Genomic DNA, 24,235 nt, shown 5'->3' with positions numbered 1-24,235 from the left:
AAGATTAGCATCGTGGGGAAGGATTACCATTTACCAAACACTTACCAATCACCGTCCGGAATCTTGTCCATGCGTGGCTTGAAGCAGTAGGTGTGGTAGCCCCGGTCGCAGCCGTCGCACAGCAGCAGCTTGTCCTCGGACTCTCCCGATTGACAGAACTGACAATTCTGCAATAGAAGGGAAGACAATTTGGATTTCGAGAGAGTTTTCTTCTTCGGTTTGCCATTGGCCGCGTTGCTGCTGCCGGTGTTCATCGTCTCTGTTGCCGCCGTCATCGCCGAGCACTCCCAGGAGGATCCCGAGATGTTAGTAGTGGTAGTGGAGGTGGTAGTAGTAGTACTAGTAGTAGTATTGTTATTAGAAGCAGTGCCTTTCTTGCTGGCCGGCGAATCTTGCTGGTTTGCGCTTGCAGCTGCACCGCCGCTCTTCTTCTTGCTTGACTTGCTCGTCGCCTTTTTGCTTCCATTCTTTCCCCCCTTCGTGCATTGCTAAACAATCATCCATCAGCGATCAGCACACCATCGATGATCATGCGACAAGCGTAGCATTATTTCATAAAAACAGATGGACGTGGAGATCAGCGACATGGGATCCCACGTCATCAGTCCAAAATTGCGATTGATTCGCAGCGCCAGAAAATGAGGGGGTTCATCATTACCGCCATTATCAAAATCCCAATCCCAGTTAATAGCAAGGAAACACGGGAAACACATTCATCAACGACAGCAAACGAAGGGTGCACAGCGCCAAGCAGTTGTGGAGTTGTGGGCCCGTTTCGCCAAACGAATAGATACAAGTAAGAAGAAGTAAGAGAAAAAAAACACCAAAAACAGAGCACATTGCACAATTTTCATCAGAATGAAAAAGAAAGAAAATGATAAAGAAAGAAAAACAGCAATCAGTATCAAAAGCAAAAACGAGCAGCCGCCCGCAACAACGGGTGAGCGGAAAAAAACAACAACAATGAAAACATTCATTCACGACACAACCAAACCAAACGAGTACATGGAATAGAACGGTTACAAAACAACTGAACTGACAAAACAACAATCATAAAATAGAACATGTTCAAACAAAACAACTAAATGCAAACCAAAATATCATGCCATGAGAGAATACAGAAAAAGGAGTGCTTTGTAACAATTGTATATAAAAATCATGCTAAAATCGGTGCAAAGCAGTCAAAACAAACACACACAAACAGCACTAAGAACATGCAACGCACACGTCAAACAAGGTAAGAAGGAATGGTTAAGCAAAGCGGGAAAGTAGATGGTCCTGCTATCTGTATCGCAGCCGGACAACGGTGTTGATGACGACGACGAGACGGCGGCAACAAAGACGATGATGGATGGACCACTCAAGGCCAGTAGATATACTGCTAGCTAATATAAACGTCATTCTCGGAAACCCAAAACTCCCGTACCCTTTTGAGTTGGGCCGAAATCGTACAATAACAACAACATCATCCCAGTGAAACAGTAACACGTGTACGATCCTTAGCACAAGGTACAGAGAAAAGTATTGACTGGGAGACACGCACACCACAAAAGACCAACGGTACACAAACATCACACCAAAACACACACACAACCCCAAACTCTTGTGTACTTTGCGGGTGGTGCTCAAAACATTATATACACACACACAGGCACACCATCCTCCAGAAAGGATCCTACTACACTACGTACCGCTTTCATGATGCTCTTGTCCCAGGCGACGCACGATTCCAGCACGTACAGTGCCATCGAGAGTTGAGCGGTAGTGACGGATCGTTCTACTGCGTCGCGCCATGACAGCAGACCTGTTGGGAAGAAGGAAATGCGTTAGTCAACTGTCCACTCCACTCCATCATCTTCTTCGCCGCGCGTCTTTCTTACCTTTCGGGAGATTCTCATCCTCGGCGGAACTGTTCGAGCAGTTGGACAGGTTCGAGACGTTGTTCTGATTGCTGTGCGACTCCTGCTGCGCAATGACCGCCATCTGCGCCTCGGTGGTGCTGTGGATGGGAGACCCAAAGAAGCAAATTCACGAGGTATTACAATCAACCGACACGCCGTGCGGAAAGCACCCCGTTTTTCCACACCCCCACCACCCGTTCCGCCCCACCCACACCCACTGTCCCCCTGTCGCTCTCCAGATCATACTCACTTGATTCCCAGCGGTGGCTTGAGGTAGCGCCGTTCGATGGCCGCTTCCAGCCCGAGGATGCGCTCGCGCAGCATCTCGATCGTCACGTCCTCCACCACCCCGTTCTCGCTGTCGCCCTCGCGCTGCGGCATCTGCCAGCCCTTCACCTGCATCGAGGCGCTCGCCACCTTGTCCTCCATCGCTTCGATCTGGTCGAGCAGTGCGACCTCGACTCGCCGCGCGATGGACGGGTTCCAGGCGTTCCATGCTTCCGGCTCGATGTACCCGTTCGGAGGCGGTGCTGCCCGCGGGTGCGACACATGGTGCGGCGTGGTCAGGTTCACGCTTTCCGCCAGCGACTCCAGCAGGCTCTGGCGCAGCAGCCGCTCCCGGACGCCGCGCGGATTCAGCGCCTTGATCAGCTCGTTCAGCTCCTCGATGTCGTTGATCTTCCACCAGCCGTAGCGAAACTCACGCGGCACCACCTGCGGTTCGGTTTTCTGCGGTGCACCGTGCTGCTTCACGTCCTCCAGCTGCTTCTCCTCTTCCGGTGTCATCTGGAGCGGTTGGAACTGGTCGCACTGCACGTACGCGGTCAGATTCGACAGGGTAAGCGTCATGTACGCCGGCAGCGAAAAGTTCCCGTACTCTTCCGGATCGGCCGTCTCCTCCGCCATCATCTCCGCCCGCAACCGGATCTGGTTCGGGTGGTGCTGGCTGTACGAGTACTCGATCGTTTCCCGCTTGAACGCCGGCTTCATGTCGGACAGCTGAAGCGGTTCGGGGCGACTCTTCTTCGCGATCACCTCGTTGATCTCGTCATCGTCCAGCCCGGACATGGACAGAATTGACTCGTTCGGGAAATGGATCTCGACGCCCTTCTCCAGCGGCACGCTGAAGAACTGGATGTTGTTGCCAATGTCCCACCGGTTGCCCTGAATCTGGCAGATCTCGCGGCACGTGATGTTGGTGAAGATTTGCCGCGCCAGAGAGGCGGGCGTGCTGCCGTTTATCGTCGGCAGCGGACATTCCGTGCTCGAGAGCGGCAGCTCCTTGTCCACGATCGAGAACCAACGGTTCAGCAGCTGATCGCTAAACTCTTTCTCCTGCTTCGTGTCGGTGTTGCGCAGGTAAAGGTAGCTGCCCGGCGTGATCGGAGCACGGACCGCACAGTTGTTGCTGTCTTCGTCCTTGACCTCGATCATCTCAACGTCGCTGCCGTACGAGATCACCGAGGAGGTGGTCGTCGTCGTGCGCGGCTTACGATCAACTCCACCATTATCGCCGGCCGCGATCATTGGTTTGCAATCGTTCGCACTGCCGTGGTTTCCACGCGCTCCCGTCACTATCTCCTCGTCGTCGTCCACCTCCTGCAGCTGACACTCGACCAACTCGCCCGGGTCACGCATCTCGACTCCATTTTCCATCAGTTTTGGCTTCATATCACAGTTCATGCTATCGGTCAGCGTCGTTGACCCCTTGTTGTCGTGCTCCGTCTTGACACCTTCGCACGGTGCCGTCGGCATCCGATCGCCACTCTCCGTATCGTCATCGGGGATGGTGATCGTGGGCGTTTCCTCCTGTACCATCGTCACGTCATCGTCATCTTCGGGCGTGGCTGCCGATGCTCCCGAGCCCGCCGTAGGCTGATGGGGCGACACGTTCACACCACCAATCTGATTATTCACTTCCACCGTTTTCGTTTCATCGTGATCGTTGCCCTTCTGTACGAGGATCGCTGTCGGAATTGAATCCTCAATGTCCATAAGCTGATCGTCGGACTTCTTGGGCGTTGCGTTATGATTCGGGGCGCCTTCCACCGATTGGCCATCTTCCACCGATTTGTGGTTCTCCTGTTGCGCTTCATTCTCCTTCTGTCCATGGCCTTCTCCGTCCGCGTTGTCATTTGATCCATTATTGATCTCGCTAGAGGACCCGGTACGATCCTCTCCCGTACCCTCACGAGTAGCGGATTGTCCATTTGCACCATTATCGCCATTGCTAGCGCCTTCCTTTTGCACAACTTCCGGCTCTTCGATGATTTTACAATCATCGGACTGTGAATCAGCAGTACGACCATCCTCCAGCGCTGGCCCATTGCTGAAGCTAGTACGCGAACAGTCGTCCTCATCGTCTGGCCCGTCCTCTTCCTCATCATCACCATCATCCTCATCGTCAGCGGCATCGTTAAACCCACCGGCAGCACTGCCATGATTGCCACGGAACGATTCCCCACCCTCGGAGGTGGTGCGTTGCTTCTTTTTCTTCTTCTTCAACTTTTTAAGCGACACCGATGAGCAACGCTTTCGCTTTCGATCCTCCGTGGGCTGCAGTTCCTGTTTCGTGCCCTGTTCATCTGCGATAATTTCAGGCTTAACCGCATCAACTTCACCTTCCTCTTTCTTGCACTCTGCTGCTGCAACATCTTCCGCTGGATCCTGCTTCACTGCGCTCTCGGGTTTGATGGCTGGCGCATACTTCGGCACGTAGTCGGGCCGGCTCTGCACTTCTTCGAGCGCATTCTCATACCGATACATCTCAGGCTGGGTTGATTCCATCGCCTCGACGTAGATGCCACCACACTTGCCCAGATTCCAGTACCGACGCCAGTACCGATCCTGTCCGAAGCATTTCACCCGCAGCTGGTTCAGTGCGTTCTCCAGCTGCTGCTTGTTCTGGAAGGACGTTTCCAGAATCTTGTCATACTTCCGCTGCGCCTCTTCCGCTGTCAAATGGGCGTCCTCGTCCTCTTCCAGCTGAGTGCCTTCGCTCTCCAGATCGCTGTTGTCTTCGTCCGCCCGATCGCCGCATGTGCTGTGATCGTTGATCATGGACTTTGACAGCAAGTCCAACTCCGACGCGGAGTTGTTCGATTGATTCTGATGCACTTGCGGTGTCTGCTGCTGGTGCTGTGACGGTTGCTCGCCGCCGTTGGTCATTTCGGCGGTTAGTGGTTTGCCGGGAATGTTGAACACACCACCGTTGGGCGTCTCACCACCCACCTCGCCCATCTTCACTGGGCTTTCCTCAGGCGTTGAGGGTACAGATATCGTCTGTATTTCGCCTCCAGCCATGTGACGCATGCCCAGTGCCGAAATGTCCATACCGGGTGGCGGTATTTCCCCTGGCTCTAGCTGCATGATCGCCTTGTTGTGCTGCTGCATTACAGGATGCACGATGGCGTGCTGCGATGGTGCCGGCGGTGGTGGTGGAGGAGGTGTGGTAGGCGGAGCGTGATGTTCCTCCGGCAGTGGATGATGTGCGCTAGGACCGTTTCCTTCAATCCGAGTAGAACAACTATCCCCGGCAGGCGTAGGAGCGTCGATACCATTCAGAGATTCGGTGTGATTTTGATTGAGTGAGCTGGACTCGGACGGCTCTACCGATGACGTATCCATTGGTTCACCCGATTCTGGCGCAGCGGTGGTGTCTAGCTTTGACTGACCATTTTCTTCCCCTTCCACCTCGGACGATGTGGGGATAGTGTTTGGGCAGGAATCTTCCGTCACTGTACACGTTACCGGCATTGGGACGATTTCTACAACGTCATTATCGTCATCATCATCGTCATCATCAGTCTTATGTCCTTCCGCACCGAAATCTTTCTTGTTAACAATTTCACCTTCTTCCAGCTCTCCCTGCCCACTTGCTCCTTCGGCCGGTGGGACGGAATTGAATCCTTCCCCTTCAACTGGTGGCGCCGACTCCTTTTCCGTACCGTTCTCAACCACTTCACACTCACTGTCACCCGCTGTGGCCTCAGTTTCACCTGCCGGAAGCTTAGTCTCTCCCTCGGCTGCTAACGCTGCTTCTTCTGACGACGCGGTCGCTGCTGAAGCTGCTGCCTCGGCTGCTGCTGCTGCGGCTGCTTCCGCTGCTGCTGCTGCGGCCGCCATTGCCGCGGCCTCTTCCGCACGTTTCGCTTCTTCGGCTGCCTTCATGGAGAGTGATTTCTCCAGCGCTGCTTGCTGTGCCTTCTCGTACTGCTCCAGCCGCTGTTTGCGGGCTACCAGCATCTTGTACTTTCGGATTTTGTTGTCCAGCAGGTACCGTTCCTTTTTGAGTTGCGCTTGCGCCTCCAGACTGCTGTCGATCTGCTTGCAGACGGCTTTGTTCATGAGCAGATCGTTGCACAGCATGGCCAGGATTTCCGTCTTGGTGGTTGGGTTGAGCGCCACGAACGGTTTGTCCTTCAGCAGCTCGGACAGTTTGTAGCGTGCGTTCTCGGCCAGCAGCTCGTAGAACTGGGAGTTCTTCGTGCTGCACATCTTGAAATCCTCGTCATTGACTAGATGATGCTTGGACGGGGCGTCACGATCGCGCTCGAGATTGATGCCGGACTGTAGCTTCACCTCGCCGGTGGCCACCGCGTACAGATAGATGCGCAATATTTCCGACACGTTCGTGTGCGTGATGTCCGCCTGGCGTAGCGTTTGGCCGAGCAGTGTCGTATGGCGGCCTGGGTTGGGGATGCCCGGATCTTCTATTGCGCACACAAGGAGATGTGTCATCACAGACAGCAGCTCTTCCTCGGCATCGATCGCGTTCTCCGACGTTAGTGCGAGATGCAAAGATTGCAAGTTGGGCAGTGACTCCATGTCTAAACCAACGAGAACACGGGTAAAATAGAATAAAATGGCCGTTCTATAGCATGAAACATAAACAAATTAGGAACATTATACTCACCGAATCCAAGCGTTTCGCCAAAGTTGTGCAAGAACTCAAATACCATCAGCAGATCAGCATACCCGGTACCCGTCAGCTTGAGGCCAGGAATTCTTGAGAAAGAAGGCAACACCGTTTGATCCACGATCTCGGAGTCCTCTTGAGGTTTTCTGTGAAGATCAACAATCAATGTGAGATCCATTCCGCTAGAGATCTTACCACACCGTTCCATTTACCTCAATTCGGCTAGAATGTTTGTGTCCCGCTTTCTCATCACGAGTTTCTTCTCCCGTTGGATCAACTTATCCAGAATTACCTGCAATCCCAAAAAAAATCAAAATTACAAAATTAATGAAATGATTGAAATGAAGTCACAATGAACCGATGACCCTTACCTGGTGTTTCTTCTTTTCCTTCTCTTCGAATTTGCGACGCAGCTCTAACTGTTTAATCAGGGCCATATGTTGCCTTCGCCTTTCACGTTCCTGTAAAGCGAACAAATAATGAATTCTCAAGTTTTCCGTTGCGGTTAAGTCGCAGATTTCTTACCATTTCCATTGCATACATCAACTCCTTCTGCTTGGCAAGTTCCTAAAATTAGATTAAGTCATAAACTCATTAGCAATATGTATGTAAACATTTTGTTTACGGCATTACAGGAAACACAAAAGGATGTTACAAACACAAGAGGAAACAGAAACAAACATAAGCTTGGGAGGGATTTCCTAATGTTTTTTTTCTTTTGGTTTAACGTGCACGGTACTATTCTTGTTTAATAACTTGTAACCTACATTCACTGGAGCTATCTACAACTAGAGAGATTGTTGTCCTCAGTAAAATAGTGAAACAACATAAGAAAGGCTTTGAAGATAACAACATAAATAAGGTAGACAAGGATCAGGAGTAGTACATCACAAATTGACACAGATCAAGAAGGAAACGAAACGAGAGACACATTTACAAACACACACACACAGGAACAAATGATGTCTATAGTGTATCTATTGGACGGGGTTAACTCTGTACAAACTCTGATGTCTTTGCTATTGTATAGATTACGGATACACAAGCCAGCTAACAAACAAACACACACGCAACATGGTGAAACACAATTTTGACAACGGGAATGAGCAAGTCACTTGCTGTGGGTTAACGAAGATCTTTGTACCTGTTCCTTCTGCAGAAGTGCCTGCTGTCGTTTCTGTTCTTTTTCCTGCCAGAAGCACAATCAATTTTTGTGTGACAATTTCGAACCATTCATCCGATTTAAGACCAATTCGAAACAGACAAGAGATTCGGGGTTGGCCACATTCAAATTTATAAGAAATGAAAGGAAAAAAAACCAAACATTAAGAGTACATATTTCCAATAAATCATGTTCGAAATGATACTCTCAATACGCTTAAAACAAGTAATTCTGACCACCTTTCAGAAAGAAATTCACTTCATCGTAATGCATAACTGTACATACCTGTGCTTTACGGGCAGCTTCCTCCGCTTTCTGTCGTGCAAGTTCCTCTTCACGCTTCTTCTTTGCCTATTTCGAAGGAAAACAGTAAGGTTTAAATACCACATCCAATATATTTTAATATTTGTTCGTCTTTACCTCTAGTGCCTGTTGATTTTTCAGTTCCCTCTCTTTGCGCTGCTGCTCCAAGCGTTCATTCCGTTCAGCTTCCTTTGCCTGTCGTGCCTGAAGTATAACAAACACACACACACAAAAGTAAGTAAGCCAAATTCTAGCCCAAGTTTTCCTCTCACTAAACTTACCTTTTCCTTATTTTTGTTCATCTCTTCCTTGGCCAACTTCTTTGCGTCCCGCAGTGCCTGCTGTTGCTTGGCGATTTCGATCCTCTGTTCTACACCGAGTCCCGCATGCCGGGTGAACATTTTCAGATCCTCCAGCCGGCGTGCCACCTCAACGTCCGTCATCTTGATGAACTCACCGTCCGTCGCGTACGGCAGTGGGGCAGGTTGCAAGAACGTACCAACGATGGCCTTCGCCGAGAAGCTAAAGTTATCGCGGCTCAGATCCTTCGGTTTAAACTGATCTAGATACTGTAGTGCGAGAGAAGGAAAGAGACCGGTTCAGTGTCGGTTGCAGTTTCATCCCAAATTATGCGTTTTCAATGCAACTTACCAGCTGAATTTGATTCATGCCCTTCATCTTGTTCACGCTCTGCGGTGGGTAGTAGTACACATCACCCTTGATGTGCCCGTTTCTCGTGAGCCCGCGAATCACCGTCTCTCGGCGCCAACCCTTCTCGAGCGGAACGCGAAGCTCCTTCAAGTTAATGTGCTCCTCGCCCTCCGACTCGGACATGCCGCTCTCGGAGATGCTTTCGGTGTCGGTGTTGGTGTTGGAGGTGCTATTGTCCATCGATTGGTTTCGACTCGCCTCAAGCATTGCCTGGCGTAGCTTTTCCTATGGAAACAAAGTAGATTTCCCGGTTAACGAACTGAGAAGAACAGAGCGATTCATCAGCGATTTGGAACTTACAATTTCTGCATCCTGTGTGAGCAACTGCTGGGCAGTCAGTGGCTTCGAGCCAACGGCACGGCTCTGCGCCAACAGGGAGGCAACGGTGTTCTTCTTCGGCTTGGACACACCTCGGCCCAGATTACGTGGACGTCCTTCCTTGAATTGAGCTGCAGTAGCCATGAAAAGGAATAAGAATTTTGGCATTAATTTTCCGCAACTACAACGCATGCGTTACTTCAGTCTATCTCTAGTAAGCGATCAATTGTGTGCAAGCGCGTGTATTGTTACAATCGTGTTAAACATTGCACGATAAGTAATGGAGTGAGAAATCGTGTGGCAGAGACAGTGTGTGTATTATTAGAACAAGAAGCGTCGGGATATTCAACATTGGGGTTTTGTTTTGCGTCAAGCAGGATGCAAATGCACTCCGAAACGAAGGTTGTGATGAAACGAAAAGGCCTGACAGATGTTATAAGCGATTTCATGCAAATTTCGCTTCTTTCCTTGTTAGATGTTCCCCTAAATACATGCTTTCCCTGTCCATTCTCTTTCCGTCTAGATAAGAGATTATTTTTGTCGTATGTTTAGGTCCGAAACGTTTTCCAGTTATCAACATGATGAACACATGATTGATCATCCCCCTCTTACGTTTTTGCATTACTAAAGCAGCGCGGGATATTGTGAAAGAGGGAAGGAACCGAGAGCACAGGAAGGTGGCGCGTAGGGAAAATGGAAAATGTTCAGTAAAAGATACTAACATCCGCCGCTGAGCGATGCGTAATCGTACTCCTCGTAATTGGAGATTTTCAAAAGCTCCGACAGTGAGCTGTTGAAGCCCAGCTGAGCCGCCATCAGCTGATGGTTGGCGGCATTGGCAGCAGCCGTGGCCGAGGACGAAGCGCCACCGGCGGCGCTACTGCTGCCCCCGGCAATGCCCCCACCGCTTCCGCTGCCACTGCTACCGCCGCCGCTGGTGGTTGTGTTGGAGGTGGTGGTGATGGTATTGGTACCCGTGCCGGTCCCAACCGACGCCATCAGCAGGGAGTTGAGCGTGCTGGTGCTGTTCGTACCGGTGCCCAGACCTGCACCGGTCGAGACCGGTGCGGCCGCAGCGTACGCGGCTGCCGCCGATGCCAGGCTCATGTTGACACTCCCGTCCAGGCCGAGGGGACCGGCCCCGAGTGCGGCAGCGGCAGCGGCCGCCGCTGCCGCTGCTGCAGCCGCCGCATTGCGACGGTTTTTATTGTCGGACTTTCGACGCGCTGTTTTAATTTTTAGGGGTTTGGTACGAAATTACGTCCATTTTAACGTTCCAAGGATCGAAATAGTTGATCAAAGAGAGAAGAAAATGGAAAAATAGAGTCACAAAGGATACAAACAAAGACTAATAATGGGGTTTGCTAGGTGAATGGAAGATTGAAATCATAAGCGAGGATCAACTCAGGAATGTCCTGAGATAAACTGAGAGATTACTAGAAGAAATATCAAACCAGTAAAATCTCACAATTTGGTTTGGCTTTAAAGGTTTTGAGAACTTATTCCTGACATGTGCACAATGTATGTCCAAAATCTTCAACGGGTTTCTTCTTAAATTTTCTTGCACATTGTTGATCGCAAAAAAGGTTCCCTCCGCTTTTCCTACTCGAAAATTAAAACGAAAAAATGGAACATAGACAACCCGCCCTAAGTACTTACATCGTGACGAATCGTTCGCATTGCCGGCCGCTCCACCGAGCGCCGCCGTGATGGTGCTCAGGCTCTGCAAACTGTTGGCACTCGCACCGGACATGGCAGGTGAGGACGAGGATGCCGAGTGGGTGGAGTCACTGCGCATTCCTTCGTTGGACGATTTTGACGGTTTCATCGACAGGTTGAGCGGTGCATCGTCCTGCTCCATCATGCCGGATGACTGATTGTTGCTTCCGCTACTGTTCATACCGCCCGCCGTCAACGAGGACACAATGGTGGCAGCGGCCGAAGAAGACCCACCACCTCCACCCGAGCCTTTCGCGCTCAGATTAAGTCCCGACCATTCGTTCATATGATCCATCATGGAATCTTTACCTGCACGGGGGAAGAGAAATAGAAACAAACCATTACACTTCCCGTTCCAATCACACCCGCAAACGCATTCGCAAGAGACAAGAGAGAGAGAGAGAAAAAAGGAGACAACTTTCAAAGGAGCGCTTATGCATGGTCCGCGGCGCTTACTTACCCGCGCCCTTTCCGGCATTGTACACCCCGTTCGAGGTGATGGTCGGTGGCAGTTTGATGACCTCGATCCGATCGTTCGATCCGCCCGTCCCGGACGATGCTCCCGAGACTAGCCCACCGTTGCTACCGAGCTGATGGTGGTGGTGATGGGAGAGACCGGGCGGAAGCAGTCCGGCCGAGCCGCCGCTTCCACTGCCCGAGCTGAGATGCGAACCGCCGCCACTGCCACCACCGCCGCCGACACCACTACTGTTGTTACTGCCGCCACCTCCTCCTCCTCCTCCATACTCGTTCGGTTCCAGTCGCTGGCGCTTGGCTGCACTTAAACCATGCATTTGAGCAAAAATGGAATTGTCTTCTAACGAAATGGTTTTCTTACGTCCACGGCCGGTCCCGCCCGATGCTTTGGGCCCCACGATGGAAGAGGTGTACTTGATGATCTCCGTGTCCGGTGGCAAGCGCACGCCCAGCAGCGAGGAAGGATCACTAATGAATGTGTGTTTTTTTTCCACGAAGCGCATGAGTCCAAAGAAGGGCGACAAGACCGGAAAGATAAAGCGGAAAATGGAGCAGATTAGGATTATTGACGTCAAGGACATGTAGTTACTTAAATAAATTTTAAAGAGGAAATGTAAATGATATCTAAACACAAACTAAAACAAAATCGAAACTCAAAGAAACTACTAAAGATTATTTAATTTATTCTACTTAGCTGCTCATGTGTTTATCCCTAACGCACTAGAATCATTTAAAAAGCATGTGAACTATCCAACAAGAACTCTCGCAAACGCAACGCAATGTAATTATAATGGCAACGATCCAAATTGCCACCACAATCGATTTCCCGATGCAGTCAATTAGAAAATGCTCTTGGGTGTAGTTGTTCTCCCATTTTTGGACATTAAACTGCTAAGATACTAGGACCAAGAGGTTGAAGCGATCCTGCGATTTGGTTGCACAACGCTCCAAAAGAGTCTGTACACCGCCGCTGCAACACCAGAAAATGTATCTTTTGGGACCGAAATTCTACCGCAGCATAGGGCAAGGCCGCAGCTCTGTGTAAAGCACAGGGCCACTGCCAGCCAGCTATCGATTATAGACTCCCAGCAAAAGTGCCAATGGAACTGATGCCGTTGCAGGGACCAATTCTTCCGAAAGAAAGAACGAAAAATCCCGCTTCCCGCCTCTAGAACTCAGCTACATCTGCAGTAGAGTGCGACAACAACAAACACACCCTTCCCGGAGGTAAAATGTAAAAGTATGGGAAAGTGCGGCACTGAACTGAACTGAGAGCATCTCTCAGTGCCCTTCCAGTCCCAGGGAATGACGGAGAATTTCGCACCATAGGATCGAGTTTTATTTGTCTCACCCCGTCCATCCATTGCTTCCACTCAAACCACCAACACCTCACGGCGTTTAACTGAAAGTTCACATTCATTAGTAGCAGCAGCAGCATTGGGAGGAATGGGGACTTATCCTCCTCCCATCCAAAGTGCACACCACACACACACACACACAAGTGCGCAATGTGGAATGCATTTCGAACGCAACGAGCGCTCGGTGCACTGCCGGTGGACTGTTTTTTTGCCTGGAAGCGATGAAGATAACTTCCTCCCGTTGAGCAAAGAACTAGAACGAGTAGAAGCTCCTCACCGTGCCGGGAATCGAATGTCGAATGGAGAGAAAAAAAACACGAAAAACGGACACAAATCCTTCCGCATATGGCCCCGCGCGCTTGGTGAGAAAAAGGCTTCGGTTCACGTAGACTTTTCCACCGGTCCCATCCACCATCGGATGTTGGTTGAGGGATGTGGTGAGTGTGTTTTTTTTTTACTTCACTCTCCCATTTTTCCTTAGCAATGGAACTTGCTGTGCCATCCGGGCCCAAGTTCCAACGGCATTGCTGCACCACAGCACCGTTCTCCAGGGCAGGGGACACATGCGCGAAAGCAAATGGCAGGCGTACGCAATCGGCAAGAAGCGGGTTGAAGAAGCAAACTGAATGGCTTGAGGGGGGGAGGAGCAATGGAGGAAGGAAAGGGGAGCGGTAGTTTTCCCCGATGTGAAATTCTCCATTGGGATGAACGGCGAACGGAGGCAGATGGGAACTAGCGCGGAACGACCCCTCATTTGTAGCATCACGCTGTGCGCCTCCCAACGCTGTGCGAGGAGGAGGAAAAGGAGAAGGAGCATCATCCACAGGACGGAGAGCACCACAAAACAAAAAAAAAGGCTCCCTTTGCCGAGTGAAAGAACCGCCTGACGCCATGATGCAAGCACGACTCCAGCAAACTTTACCATCACCCAGCAGAGCACAGGCACCAGCAGCCAGCAGTGTGTTGTCGTCCTTCGCTTCCCTGTCGCTTCCTAAGCCCCGGTTTTGCACAAACGCCGAACGAATGAAAATGCGCCCACCATCACCAGCAGCCGTCGTCCCCCACTCTCTCACCTCATGTTCCAAAATTTCCCGAACGATGAAATTGCTCTCTCTCTCTCTCTCTCTACCACCCAATCCCATTCCATTTTCCACGGGCCAAGGGACGGAATAATTTATTCGTTTACATTTCCTATATCCTTCGCCATCGTGAGCACACGTGCGGAGGTTTTTCGGGAAGGGGCTGATGATGGGGAGGGTTCGGTTCGGTTCAGTTCGGTGTAGGTAGTAGTTCTTCATCGAGTCAGCGCTCTCACGCTGGTGGATTTGTACAGACCATCATATTATCGGGGGCAGCAAACTCACCATCCACCGAAATCCACACAAAACGACCGTCCCTGGTACGGGGACCAAGGGCGTCGGGTCGGTGGAGGTGATTTACCGAGGCTCTGGTACATCCCAACCAACCAACACACCCTACTATCACCCCAACAAGGCTGGAGATTTCACAAAATGGGCAAGATCACACGCGGATACACATTTACAAAGCGAAAAGGATTGGATTAGGCGAGACTAGGCGAGACTAAGCGGTGAAAAAGACTAGAGCGAAGCCTCACCCAGAAAGAAACTAGATTCTTTCCATTCATTTCCATCAGCTTTCTCCTGGTTGGCAACGAAAGGTTTCGGTTTGTTTTTTCGTGGAATTTAGCAGCACTGTCGTCGCCTCACACTTCCCAGAACATCACGCGCTTTTAATTTCCCTTCATGTTGGAATAAAGGACGGTTTTTACCAGGAAACTCGGAACAAAGCGTCAACCTCTTCCCATCCCGCTCCGGTGTTATCTCTGGTCTCTCCAAGTTCGTGTCCCTGCATGTCTGACACTCGCTAGAATACATTTCCATCTATAAACGCCCTCCAAAATGCTACCAACGATACAACCCAGCCCGGGAATTTCGTTCCATCGATCCAGAAGGACACTCTGTCGATGCATTAAAATTATTCGCGAAAAGCATCTCTAAAACAACAACAAAAAACTACCCACAATGGACCACTCTATCGCAGCTATCTAGGCGCGCTCGTCCGGCCCGGATGCAACACTGTTTAGTTGCGCTTGTTTGGCGTACCACCGAGCGATGCACCCCATCACCCCTCCCAATCACACAATCACACACACACACACACACACTCACTTCAGTATCCCGGAGGAGATGTAGTCCTTCGCTTTGGCCTGGCTCGCTGCCAGTGCGTTCATCGTGGCCGTCATGTTCTGCTGCGTCGTCAGGTCGAGATTGTTAAACTGCGACAGTGTGCTCAGGGCGTTCATGGACGCGCTCAGACCTGCGGAGGCAGAGGGAAGGCAAACACAGACCAAGTTAGTTTATTGGTGCACGCTTTCGATGTCGTTACACTATTCCACATCCAACACGAAGGAACGGAGGGCACAACCCACTCACCCAGATCGGCCGCACTTGGTCCACCGCTGGCATTGGCGTTGTTGCTATTGCCACCCTTGCCATCCTTCGACGAGCGCGACGACGACGATAGATTCTGCAGATGGTTCTGCTGGGCGGACGAGCCGGAGGAGGAGGACGAGGAGGACCCGGGATTCCCGTGGCTGGCACTGATGGTAACGCTGGGCGTTGGCTGCTGTTTGCTCGAGCTCATCGAGGGCGAGCTGGAACCGCGCGTGATCGATATCGAATCGTTCCCAATCAGCCGGCTCGCACCGTGCGGTGACGCGAGCGAGGAGGACGATCCACCGCCGCCGGACGAGGAGGATTTCTGTTTGGAGGATGAGCTGCCGGGACTGGCGCTGCCACTGCTGCCGGTGCCACCGAGCCCGGCCAGCATGCCGAGGCTGGCGAGCTGATGCTGCTGGTGTTGCTGCAGTTGCTGCTGTTGCAGTTGTTGCTGCTGTTGCTGCTGTTGCTGCTGGTGCTGCTGCTGTTGCTGCTGGGACTGTTGACTGCTTGAGCTGCCACCTCCTCCTCCACCACCGCCGCCACTTCCTCCGCCGGAATGCTGTTGATTCTGGGCAGCTGCTGCGGCCGCCGTAATGGCCATCAGCTCCTTGTGCAGGGTCGCCTGGCTGTAGAGGGACTGTTTGTAGGCAGCGGCAGCCGCGGCCTGTGATGCGGACGGTGAGGGTGAGTTCTAGAAGAAGAGAAAAAGCAAACACGTTAGATACAGTTGAATGAAGAAAGAAGTGTTAAAAGTCTAAAATTATTAAAAGTTAAAATTCCATAAACATCCCTCACAAAGAAGGAGTTAAAACATATCTCTAATTACAAGCTTTTTGTCTCAAAAAAAGATCCATTCTCATTGAATAATGGCAGCGAGGTGTAATCAGCTTCCATGCTCATCGTCTGGTACTAATTAAATTTACATTGGCCACCTTTCTCCTTCCTACATTGTTGGATATTGAGGGATTTCGGTAAACTTCATGTGACATTCCATCATCCAGCAGGTACTTGCATTCCCATTATAAGGGTTCAGAGGTTCAGTTGCGAACTCATACGCTCTGGTGAGCGGTTGTGGAACTTGTCGCGTGGGCAGTGGACCGTTCGAATCATGCAATCGCGTGGTATGGTGCCCCAGCAACCAACAACACACAAAAAAACAATCTTTTCCAACCAATTGTGTGTGATGTACACACGTACACACGATAGATGGATGTGAGGTGGGGTGAATCGTTGCGGTACACGTCGTCGTTCACGTTCGGTGGACATTTTTCGTAAATTAAATTTCGTACCTTTTTCTTTATTTTTGGTTTTTTCGTGGTGTGTGCATGAAACGAATTTTACCTCTGGCAAAAATCCTGCTCGCATACATGAGAGACAGAGTGTGGTTTTTATTTCTTCTTGCTCGTTTTTCACAGCCCCAGGAAAGGTAGGGGGGCAGCAGGGTTTATGAAAAAAGAAGGCAACGCTACGGATTGCTGTGCTGATTAATAGGGAACTAGGGATTGTTCTACGGCACATGGTGCATAGGGCACACACACAGAGGGTTGATTGTCGGGTTTTCTATTTGCACCGAGCACTCTACCACTTCTTTCCCTCGCTCACGTTTGCCTGCCATGTGGCGAAAGCGGCAAACCCGGGGAAAACTGCCGGTAACGACATTATAAAAATGCATCCCTCCAGGGGTGGGTTGAAAAGTCAGGTGGGATCCCTCCGTAGAGCATTTCTAGGAAAAAAAAACGATGCATTGCGATTGCAGCAAGCTGATAGAGGACGATAGAAGTTCCACGAAACAGCGTCCAATCAAGTTGGAGTTGAAAACGAACAGTGGCAACTGTTGTTATTGTTGTTGACTTAGTATCGTTTTATTTTTATGCAATAATAATGGAAATACATTCGTTCACAAACACTCTATCACACACACGGAGAGATCTTTTTTATCATTCTACTCTTTTGTAACATTGTTTCTAATAAAATAGAAAGCATTTCCAATTGTTCCATTATTTGATTGCTAAACAACGGAAGCAAAACAATGTGTTTTTACTAAAACCAATTAATCAAGAACAATCACAACATCAAATCAGTGAAACGTTTGGTTTTTTTTTGTTATTATAAATAAACGCAATTAAATTCTGGAATTAAAACTACACACCCATCCTCCCTACATGTCAAATGAAGTCCTCCCAATTCCATCTTACCTTGTACGAAGAATTGTTACTGCCTCCCACGCCGCCACCCATACCACCGGCACCCATACCGCCCATCCCACCAGCCGAGCCACCACCGCCCGAGCTGGCATTGCTGCTGTTGCTATTGCTGCTGCGGTCACGCTTCTTGCCCTTGCCACCGCCCGAGCCGCCCTTGCCCGAGCCACCACCGGACCCACCGGTGCCACTACCACTACCGCCCGCTCCACCGCCCGCCGCATTCCCACCGGTGGCGGCAACGGCGGCCGCGGCAGCCGCCGCACTCATCGCCCCGAGCCCCAGCCCGGCCGGGAATGCGCCGGCCAGATCGTGGGAGAAGGGAAGCTGCGACATGCCGGTCGCTTGCAGGCGGGCGAAGTAATCCTGAGCTGCCAGCTGTGCCATCGACCACCAATCTGTAAGAAGAGGGAAGGAAAGAGGAACAATTAAAATATGTTTTTTTTTTTTCAAAAGAAAAGGAGAATAATCAACCAACTGAAAGTGAATGAAAATGTGTCTGTAAACCTGTAAACAATAATATTGTCCATCAATGATACAACTGTATGCATCATCAACCGCCTTTCTTTTCAATGACATCATCACATCGCGTCATATTTACGACCCAGACCGACGACCTAGCGAACAATTTACATTTATCAATAAAAAAAACTGCACAACCCACCCGGCCCAGCCAATAATCAGCATAATTTCATTAGCAACAAGAAAACAACAACAATGTGTAAAGAGTCCTCGCACTCGCCGCACACACATACAGCCACACAGCGGCGGCCGCATCAACGCAACGCGGTGGATACGCACGCGAAGAACGTTGTCTCATGCTCTTCCGCCAGCAGCAGCAGAAGAAGAAGAGAGTGGCGCGCGGGTGACACGCTAAGAAAAATAACAACATTTCACACCGCCACACACATACAGACGTGCATGCGTGCGTGTGGGCGCTTGTGTTAGTGAGCACGCCATATTGAACGAGGGCTCGCACGCACACAAATACACCACATCAACCCCGTCAGCCAGGTGTGTGTATAAGGGGAAGCGCCGCAACAGCAAAATAGCGTGCATCTTCCTTCCAAGAAAAGCACGACAGAGAAATAGACAGAGAGAGAGAAAGAGAGAAAGAGAGAGAGAGAGAAAGAGAGAAAGAGAGAGAGAGCGGATTTGAATGAAAGAGAGTAAAAGCAAAAGAGAATTTCACGAGAAAACAGCATCATTCGTGAGTTTGTGTTAGTTTGCCCTTTTGATTTTCGGGTTCGCTCTCTCTCTTACTCTCTTTCGTGCACGCACACACACACACACATGTGTGCTTCACGTTGCGGCAGGCAAGCAGCCAGACACGCGCGCACGCGACTCCTCTCTCTCTATCGCTCATTCGCTCGTGCATTCGATCCACCGCGCTTTTGTTTCACGGTCTCGCATAAAACCTGACCAGACACAAGCGGCAAAACCGCGTCCCTTCCTTCCAGCCTACCACGCGATCTCTTCTTATGCTCACCCTTTTTATGCTTGCTAAAACTTCTCGCTCACGCACACAGCCACACGGAGAGTCACAGAGGCACGCACCACCACCAACCAACCAACCAACATCATCTACCAGCGCCATCGCAAGGAGCTGGTGGACAATTTTAAGCAAACACATCGGAAAGGGAGGGATGCAAAAAGTGACAATCTCTCTTCCACTCCCTCCTCCTGGCCCCTTCCTAACGGCCCAACGACACAACCGAAAGGAAAGCCGCCTCTAATCGAAACGGCTTCTTTGTTCTTCGCAACTTCCCCACCGGGCGATTATAACGATTTTTCGGACGGCTTTTCTTCACATTTAATAGGGCCATGGAGCGGGACCGAACCCAAAACCGAGTGGCGGCTTGCGAAGGAAGAAGGTCCACCATGGTGGTGGTGAGACCAAAAAAAAAATCGAACCCAATTCTTTTCCACACCTTGACGCGCACGTTGAAAATCCTCAAGAGGGCGCTCGCGTTGCTGCTTCTGGAGCGTGGCCCAAGGAGCGGCGCATAGACCTGAATTTATGCTGGAGGAAAAGGGCAGAGCTGCTGTTTGGGGAATGATAGGGATAGGAATTTCATGGCCTTTGATTCGATTGTAATAAATTACCAACTTTCCTATCAGCTGTTTGATTAATGCGAATAAAGAAAGAACATAGGCTGAAAGACTTAATGCTACCAGACTGCTGTACCATGAAACATGAGAACATTAAAGCACATTATTTACTACCAAACACACACACATACAAAAGTGCGTCAGTGTGCACACATACATCGGATACAGCGCTTACACCTACCAACCAACACACCATTCAAGCACGCCTGTTACCTTGAACTTGACCTTCACTTTACTACTAATGCTAATGCAGCCGCCGATTGGCCGCCGAGAAAACATCAAACAGCTTTAACAACAACCCACTCAACATAGCTTCCATAATTTTTCCCCCCGAAACGTACATAGCAAACATACCATTGCTCGTGCATTTCTCGTGGAACACATTCGTGGAATGCAATCTGCACACTTATGTGTGCAATGCAATGCAGCCACCCACTCGACCCTACTACTACTACTACTCTTCCACTTAAATCAACTTCACTTTCCCTTTCTACACTACATCTAACAACAACAACAACAGCAGCAGGACTCACAAACTAACAAATGAATATGATGCTCCATCACACACCAACACACCCACCCGAAAAGCCCTCAGGCAGGGAGAGAGAACGAGAGAGAACGACAGAGAGAGAGGGAGAGAGAGCAAGTTCATCAAACAACAGGTGATAAGGTTATGTTCACAGGTCATTGGCTTCTTATGCATGATTATGCTAATGCCAATCCACTTGCAATGGAATGTTATGTTGCATATTGCAGTTCCATTGCAAAAGGGGACTTGCACAGTGCTGGATAGTGCTGGATTCGTTGTGTGTATACCTTTGAAATTGTAAGAATAAAAGAATTCATTGATCCCGCTTTTTTAGGTCCACAATTCCATCAATAACAATAATCGATTTAAAATCATCTCCAGATGCTATTGTCTCTTATAAAACTGCTTTTCGCCAGCTGTTACCACCACTCCCCATGTGTGTATTGCCTGTAGTCTGGAGGAGGTAATATAACTTTTTACATCGATCAATGTGGTTCCCCCTTCCGACGTTTACGATTATGGCTATTATGATTGTTACTGCTATTAATATGTTTATTGCCCTCGTTCGCGCTGTTGCAACACCTACCATCGGAGGACTATATTTGCAACCCCCCAAATGTTGACTGTTCCTTGTACAACAAAAGAGTTGGCTTAACAACAGACGCAGCGCCAAAGCTCAACTCGATAAAATAGAATAATTTAATGTTCCGAGACTGGTGGCGCTCGTAGTCGTTGTCGTTATTCGATCGATCAAAATGAGGTCAAAACGTTGGAGAACTTCGTTCCTGTTTCACCCAATCGATACACGGAAAACAGAACGAATAAACGATTTAAATGATGTTATTCTTGGTTCCCTTCACAAACCAACAGGTTGAAAATGCTTTAAATTCCATTCAACGACTGCTGTTTGTTTAAAGCAACGGACCGGACGCAACGGAAGCACATCAAATATTCAGCTTAAAGTAGCTTGTTTACTCGTCTAGCAGCTTTAAACAGACGTTTGGAAATCAATTATTTAAAGTGTATTTTCAACACAACTAAACTTCACAGCAATAAACATAGCTTTACGCTGTATGAAAAGATACCCAACGCCTTTTGGGTTTATCCAACATTGATGCCACTTTTCCGCAACTTTAATGCGAGCTAAAACCCGACCGAAAATAGTTATCCCATGCTACCAACCAACCTGGCAGCCAAAGGGGAGCGCACCATATGTTTGCATCACAAAGAGGGAAAGCGTACACAGCAAATCGCGCGACTCATATGCATCGCTGACTTTCGATCTCGGCATCATCCAGGATCAATTGCCCTGAATGCACCATCCACCACACACACACCGATACACAATGCAGCGCTTAAATGTAGCTAAATTTCGGGCAGCTTTCACCCAATTTTACGCCCAATTGAACAGACCGCCGCTTTTGGGGTTTAATGGGTTGGTAAAGGGAGCACCACGAACCAGCAGCAGCCAGTATGTGATGCTATCGATTGTCAAGGCCCTTCCCCTCTTCGATGGCCCTCCGCGTCCATCACCGTCAGGTCGCTCTGATGTATGATATGCTGATATTGCTCAATTTGCATCCCCATTACAGCTGGTTTCGTTTTTGCTGGCAACATTGTGTGTGTGAGGGACACTTTAATAATGCTGCTTTAATTGTAGGGGTTAGAGCAAGGTGCAACACATTTCGCACCCTAAAAGTGGAACAAAACTACAAACTACAAATTACAATTTCACCATTCCCGGGGGCGTTCGACGCCTAAAATTGCGGTACAGTACTTACTGTTGTGCAAACCGGCCAGGGAGGCGGCCTGAGACGCGGCCACCGCCATCGTGTTCTGGTTGTGGTGGGACATGGCGAACCGGTCGTTGCCGCTGCCCGAGCCGGAACCGGCGTTCGGCATCAGCCCGCCGAGCCCGCCGGGCATGCCGAACTGTGAGCCGAACAGTGGGTTGGAGACTGCGGCGGCCATTGCGGACGGATCCCGTCCCCAGTACGCTGTAACGAGAGAGGGGTGCGAAAAGAGGGAAAATAAGTGTTTCTGTTTGTGGACAAGGAAAATACAAGTTCTAACAGGACAACAGCAATATTAATCAACTACGACGCTATTCTCGGGCTGAACGTTTATGCTTCGTGTCTATCTTTTACTGGCTCCAATTAACAATATCATAAAACGGTGCACAATGTCTGCACGTAACGCAAACATAATCAGCTCATTTGATAAGATAGTAAAGCGTTGCAATGACAAGAAAGCAAGGGCAGTGTAAGCTTACTTTACAATGGAAATGGTTTCATCTATTCCTCCTATTAGCTCTCTAGCACTTTTCCAACTGGATTCCTACTCCCTTCGACCACCACATTCCACAGGCATTACTTACCGAACAGTGAGGCGGCATCTAGCAGCGCGGCCGGATCGTTAACACCGGCTGCGCCTCCCAGACCGGTTCCCGACTGCCCGCCGCCACCCTTCTTATCGCCGCCGCCCTTCTTCTCCCCGTCCTTATCCATTCGGCCAATTTTGACGGCTTTATTGCGGCGGCAGCTGTTGCGCTGCCGCGGCTACTCTACGCACGCTAAACGGAACCTAACGCACGACGCACGGTGCGCCCCAATCAAAAAGGGCACTGCAAACACACGCACTAATATATAGATGTAACCGTTGCTAATCGTTTGAGGATTTGATCGCTTAAGCACACTCTCACTTAACTCTGATCGTGCAACGGACACGCACACACGCACACTTTATGCTTCAATAATTAAGTGACGCTGAATTCGCTCGCTTCATTCACTATTTCTTAGCATTATTATTATTATCATTATTATTCACATACATACACGCACACGCACTAATATACACAACACGCGCGCACATACACACACACACACACACTCAAGCACACTAGGTGGAATTATTTTACTACAATTACAACACACTTTTTTGCATTTGTTGTTGAGTTGGTTCGTGATTTTGAAACATTTGAAACACTTCTAGCAGCACAAATTCACGCCGTTACGCCGTCACATCTGCGAAGAAGGGGGAGAAATTCATTAGAATTGCACATGACAAGTGTAATTACTACTGATGAGACCTCGTTTACGATTTTTTTACACTTGCAACAGTGTGCAATCCATGAAAAGGGTAAACTTCTACACATTTCTTAGCATGTTTCAATTATAGTTGCACTTTATATCGTCGATTCGATTATTCACACAGTATATTCACAATTTTAAATAAGTTTAAGCACGCCCGGATTGTTCCAGTTACATCTTGGCACTGTAATTGTCTTCGTTCTTGAGCCACACCAAGATGTGATCTTCACAAAACGTCTAAACCATATTCTTGTGTGTAGAAAAACCTCTATGAAGATAACTAAACCGAGCTTATTCCTTTGCCTCTCAACTTGTTCTATTCCGAACAGTTCAATCTGTCCCTGGTGGTCCATCAACAATCATTCAAAGGCAAATCCTCGCCATTACAAAATACACAACAACTTGCCGACCATGATCGATACAATGCGGCGACCACGACCACCGCTTCCCCCAAACGCGACATGGCGCTGATCGGCGGCTCAAGTGATCAGCAGCCCGAGCAGTGTGTGTCGACCGCGGTCGACCGAAACCGCCAAACCTTATGACGTGGCAGAAAAGCTCACACGTCGCTCTGGCAAACACACACAACGCCACACATATGGGTGGTGTGCGCTCTCGTGGCGAGAGTTCCTGTTTCGGCGATTGTCGTCTTTTTGTTTTCGGCCTGTGCGTTCACAAAATGCAGCTGCAACGAAAAGGCACCACACCACAGCCAAGTCCCGCCGCATGTGAACAGGACCAGGAACCATCGAAAAGATCAATTCCTTTCCACCATTCCAGCTCCGCACGCACCCCCGTTGTATAACCGTCGCGGAAAGCAAAAGCCGCGTTGTATTGGTTGGTAAATTGTGCAAAACCGCCGTTTGCCCGCACACACATTGGCCGCGTTCGTTCGTGTTTGTGTTGCTGCTGCTGCTGCTACTCCGCGGCATACATGGAAGGAGAGGTCTCCCCACCGTCGTCACCGCTTGTTTT

At 49.7% G+C, this 24,235-nt stretch overlaps 1 protein-coding gene across 19 annotated transcripts in view; it reads right to left on the bottom strand.

Annotated features, from left to right (window-relative positions):
• Positions 1–24,235, bottom strand: part of LOC1277930 (uncharacterized) — a 69,983-nt gene that overhangs the window by 4,836 nt on the left and 40,912 nt on the right. For 7 of the 19 annotated variants that reach the window (XM_061662782.1, XM_061662788.1, XM_061662785.1 and 4 more), the window contains 22 exons: positions 22,549–23,194; positions 21,953–22,168; positions 17,525–17,928; positions 15,321–16,020; positions 15,057–15,204; positions 11,493–11,977; positions 10,973–11,341; positions 10,036–10,539; positions 9,296–9,444; positions 8,936–9,220; positions 8,566–8,853; positions 8,402–8,488; positions 8,267–8,332; positions 7,964–8,008; positions 7,345–7,386; positions 7,191–7,280; positions 7,032–7,111; positions 6,817–6,965; positions 2,152–6,730; positions 1,881–1,999; positions 1,692–1,804; positions 46–488 (listed from right to left, as the gene is read on the bottom strand). In XM_061662782.1, the coding sequence (XP_061518766.1) occupies positions 46–488; positions 1,692–1,804; positions 1,881–1,999; positions 2,152–6,730; positions 6,817–6,965; positions 7,032–7,111; positions 7,191–7,280; positions 7,345–7,386; positions 7,964–8,008; positions 8,267–8,332; positions 8,402–8,488; positions 8,566–8,853; positions 8,936–9,220; positions 9,296–9,444; positions 10,036–10,539; positions 10,973–11,341; positions 11,493–11,977; positions 15,057–15,204; positions 15,321–16,020; positions 17,525–17,928; positions 21,953–22,168; positions 22,549–22,678 (9,491 nt within the window). In that variant the 5' untranslated portion in view covers positions 22,679–23,194. Of the gene's footprint in view, positions 1–45; positions 489–1,691; positions 1,805–1,880; positions 2,015–2,151; positions 6,731–6,816; positions 6,966–7,031; positions 7,112–7,190; positions 7,281–7,344; positions 7,387–7,963; positions 8,009–8,266; positions 8,333–8,401; positions 8,489–8,565; positions 8,854–8,935; positions 9,221–9,295; positions 9,445–10,035; positions 10,540–10,972; positions 11,342–11,488; positions 11,978–15,056; positions 15,205–15,320; positions 16,021–17,524; positions 17,929–21,952; positions 22,169–22,548; positions 23,195–24,235 lie in introns of those variants that run through there. The other 12 variants (XM_061662789.1, XM_061662798.1, XM_061662799.1 and 9 more) reach the window with 10 other exon arrangements.

The sequence above is a fragment of the Anopheles gambiae genome, chromosome 3, assembly GCF_943734735.2.
Source record: "Anopheles gambiae chromosome 3, idAnoGambNW_F1_1, whole genome shotgun sequence".
NCBI classification, from domain to species: Eukaryota; Metazoa; Arthropoda; class Insecta; order Diptera; family Culicidae; genus Anopheles; species Anopheles gambiae.
This window is presented reverse-complemented; position numbering and strand designations above follow the sequence as displayed.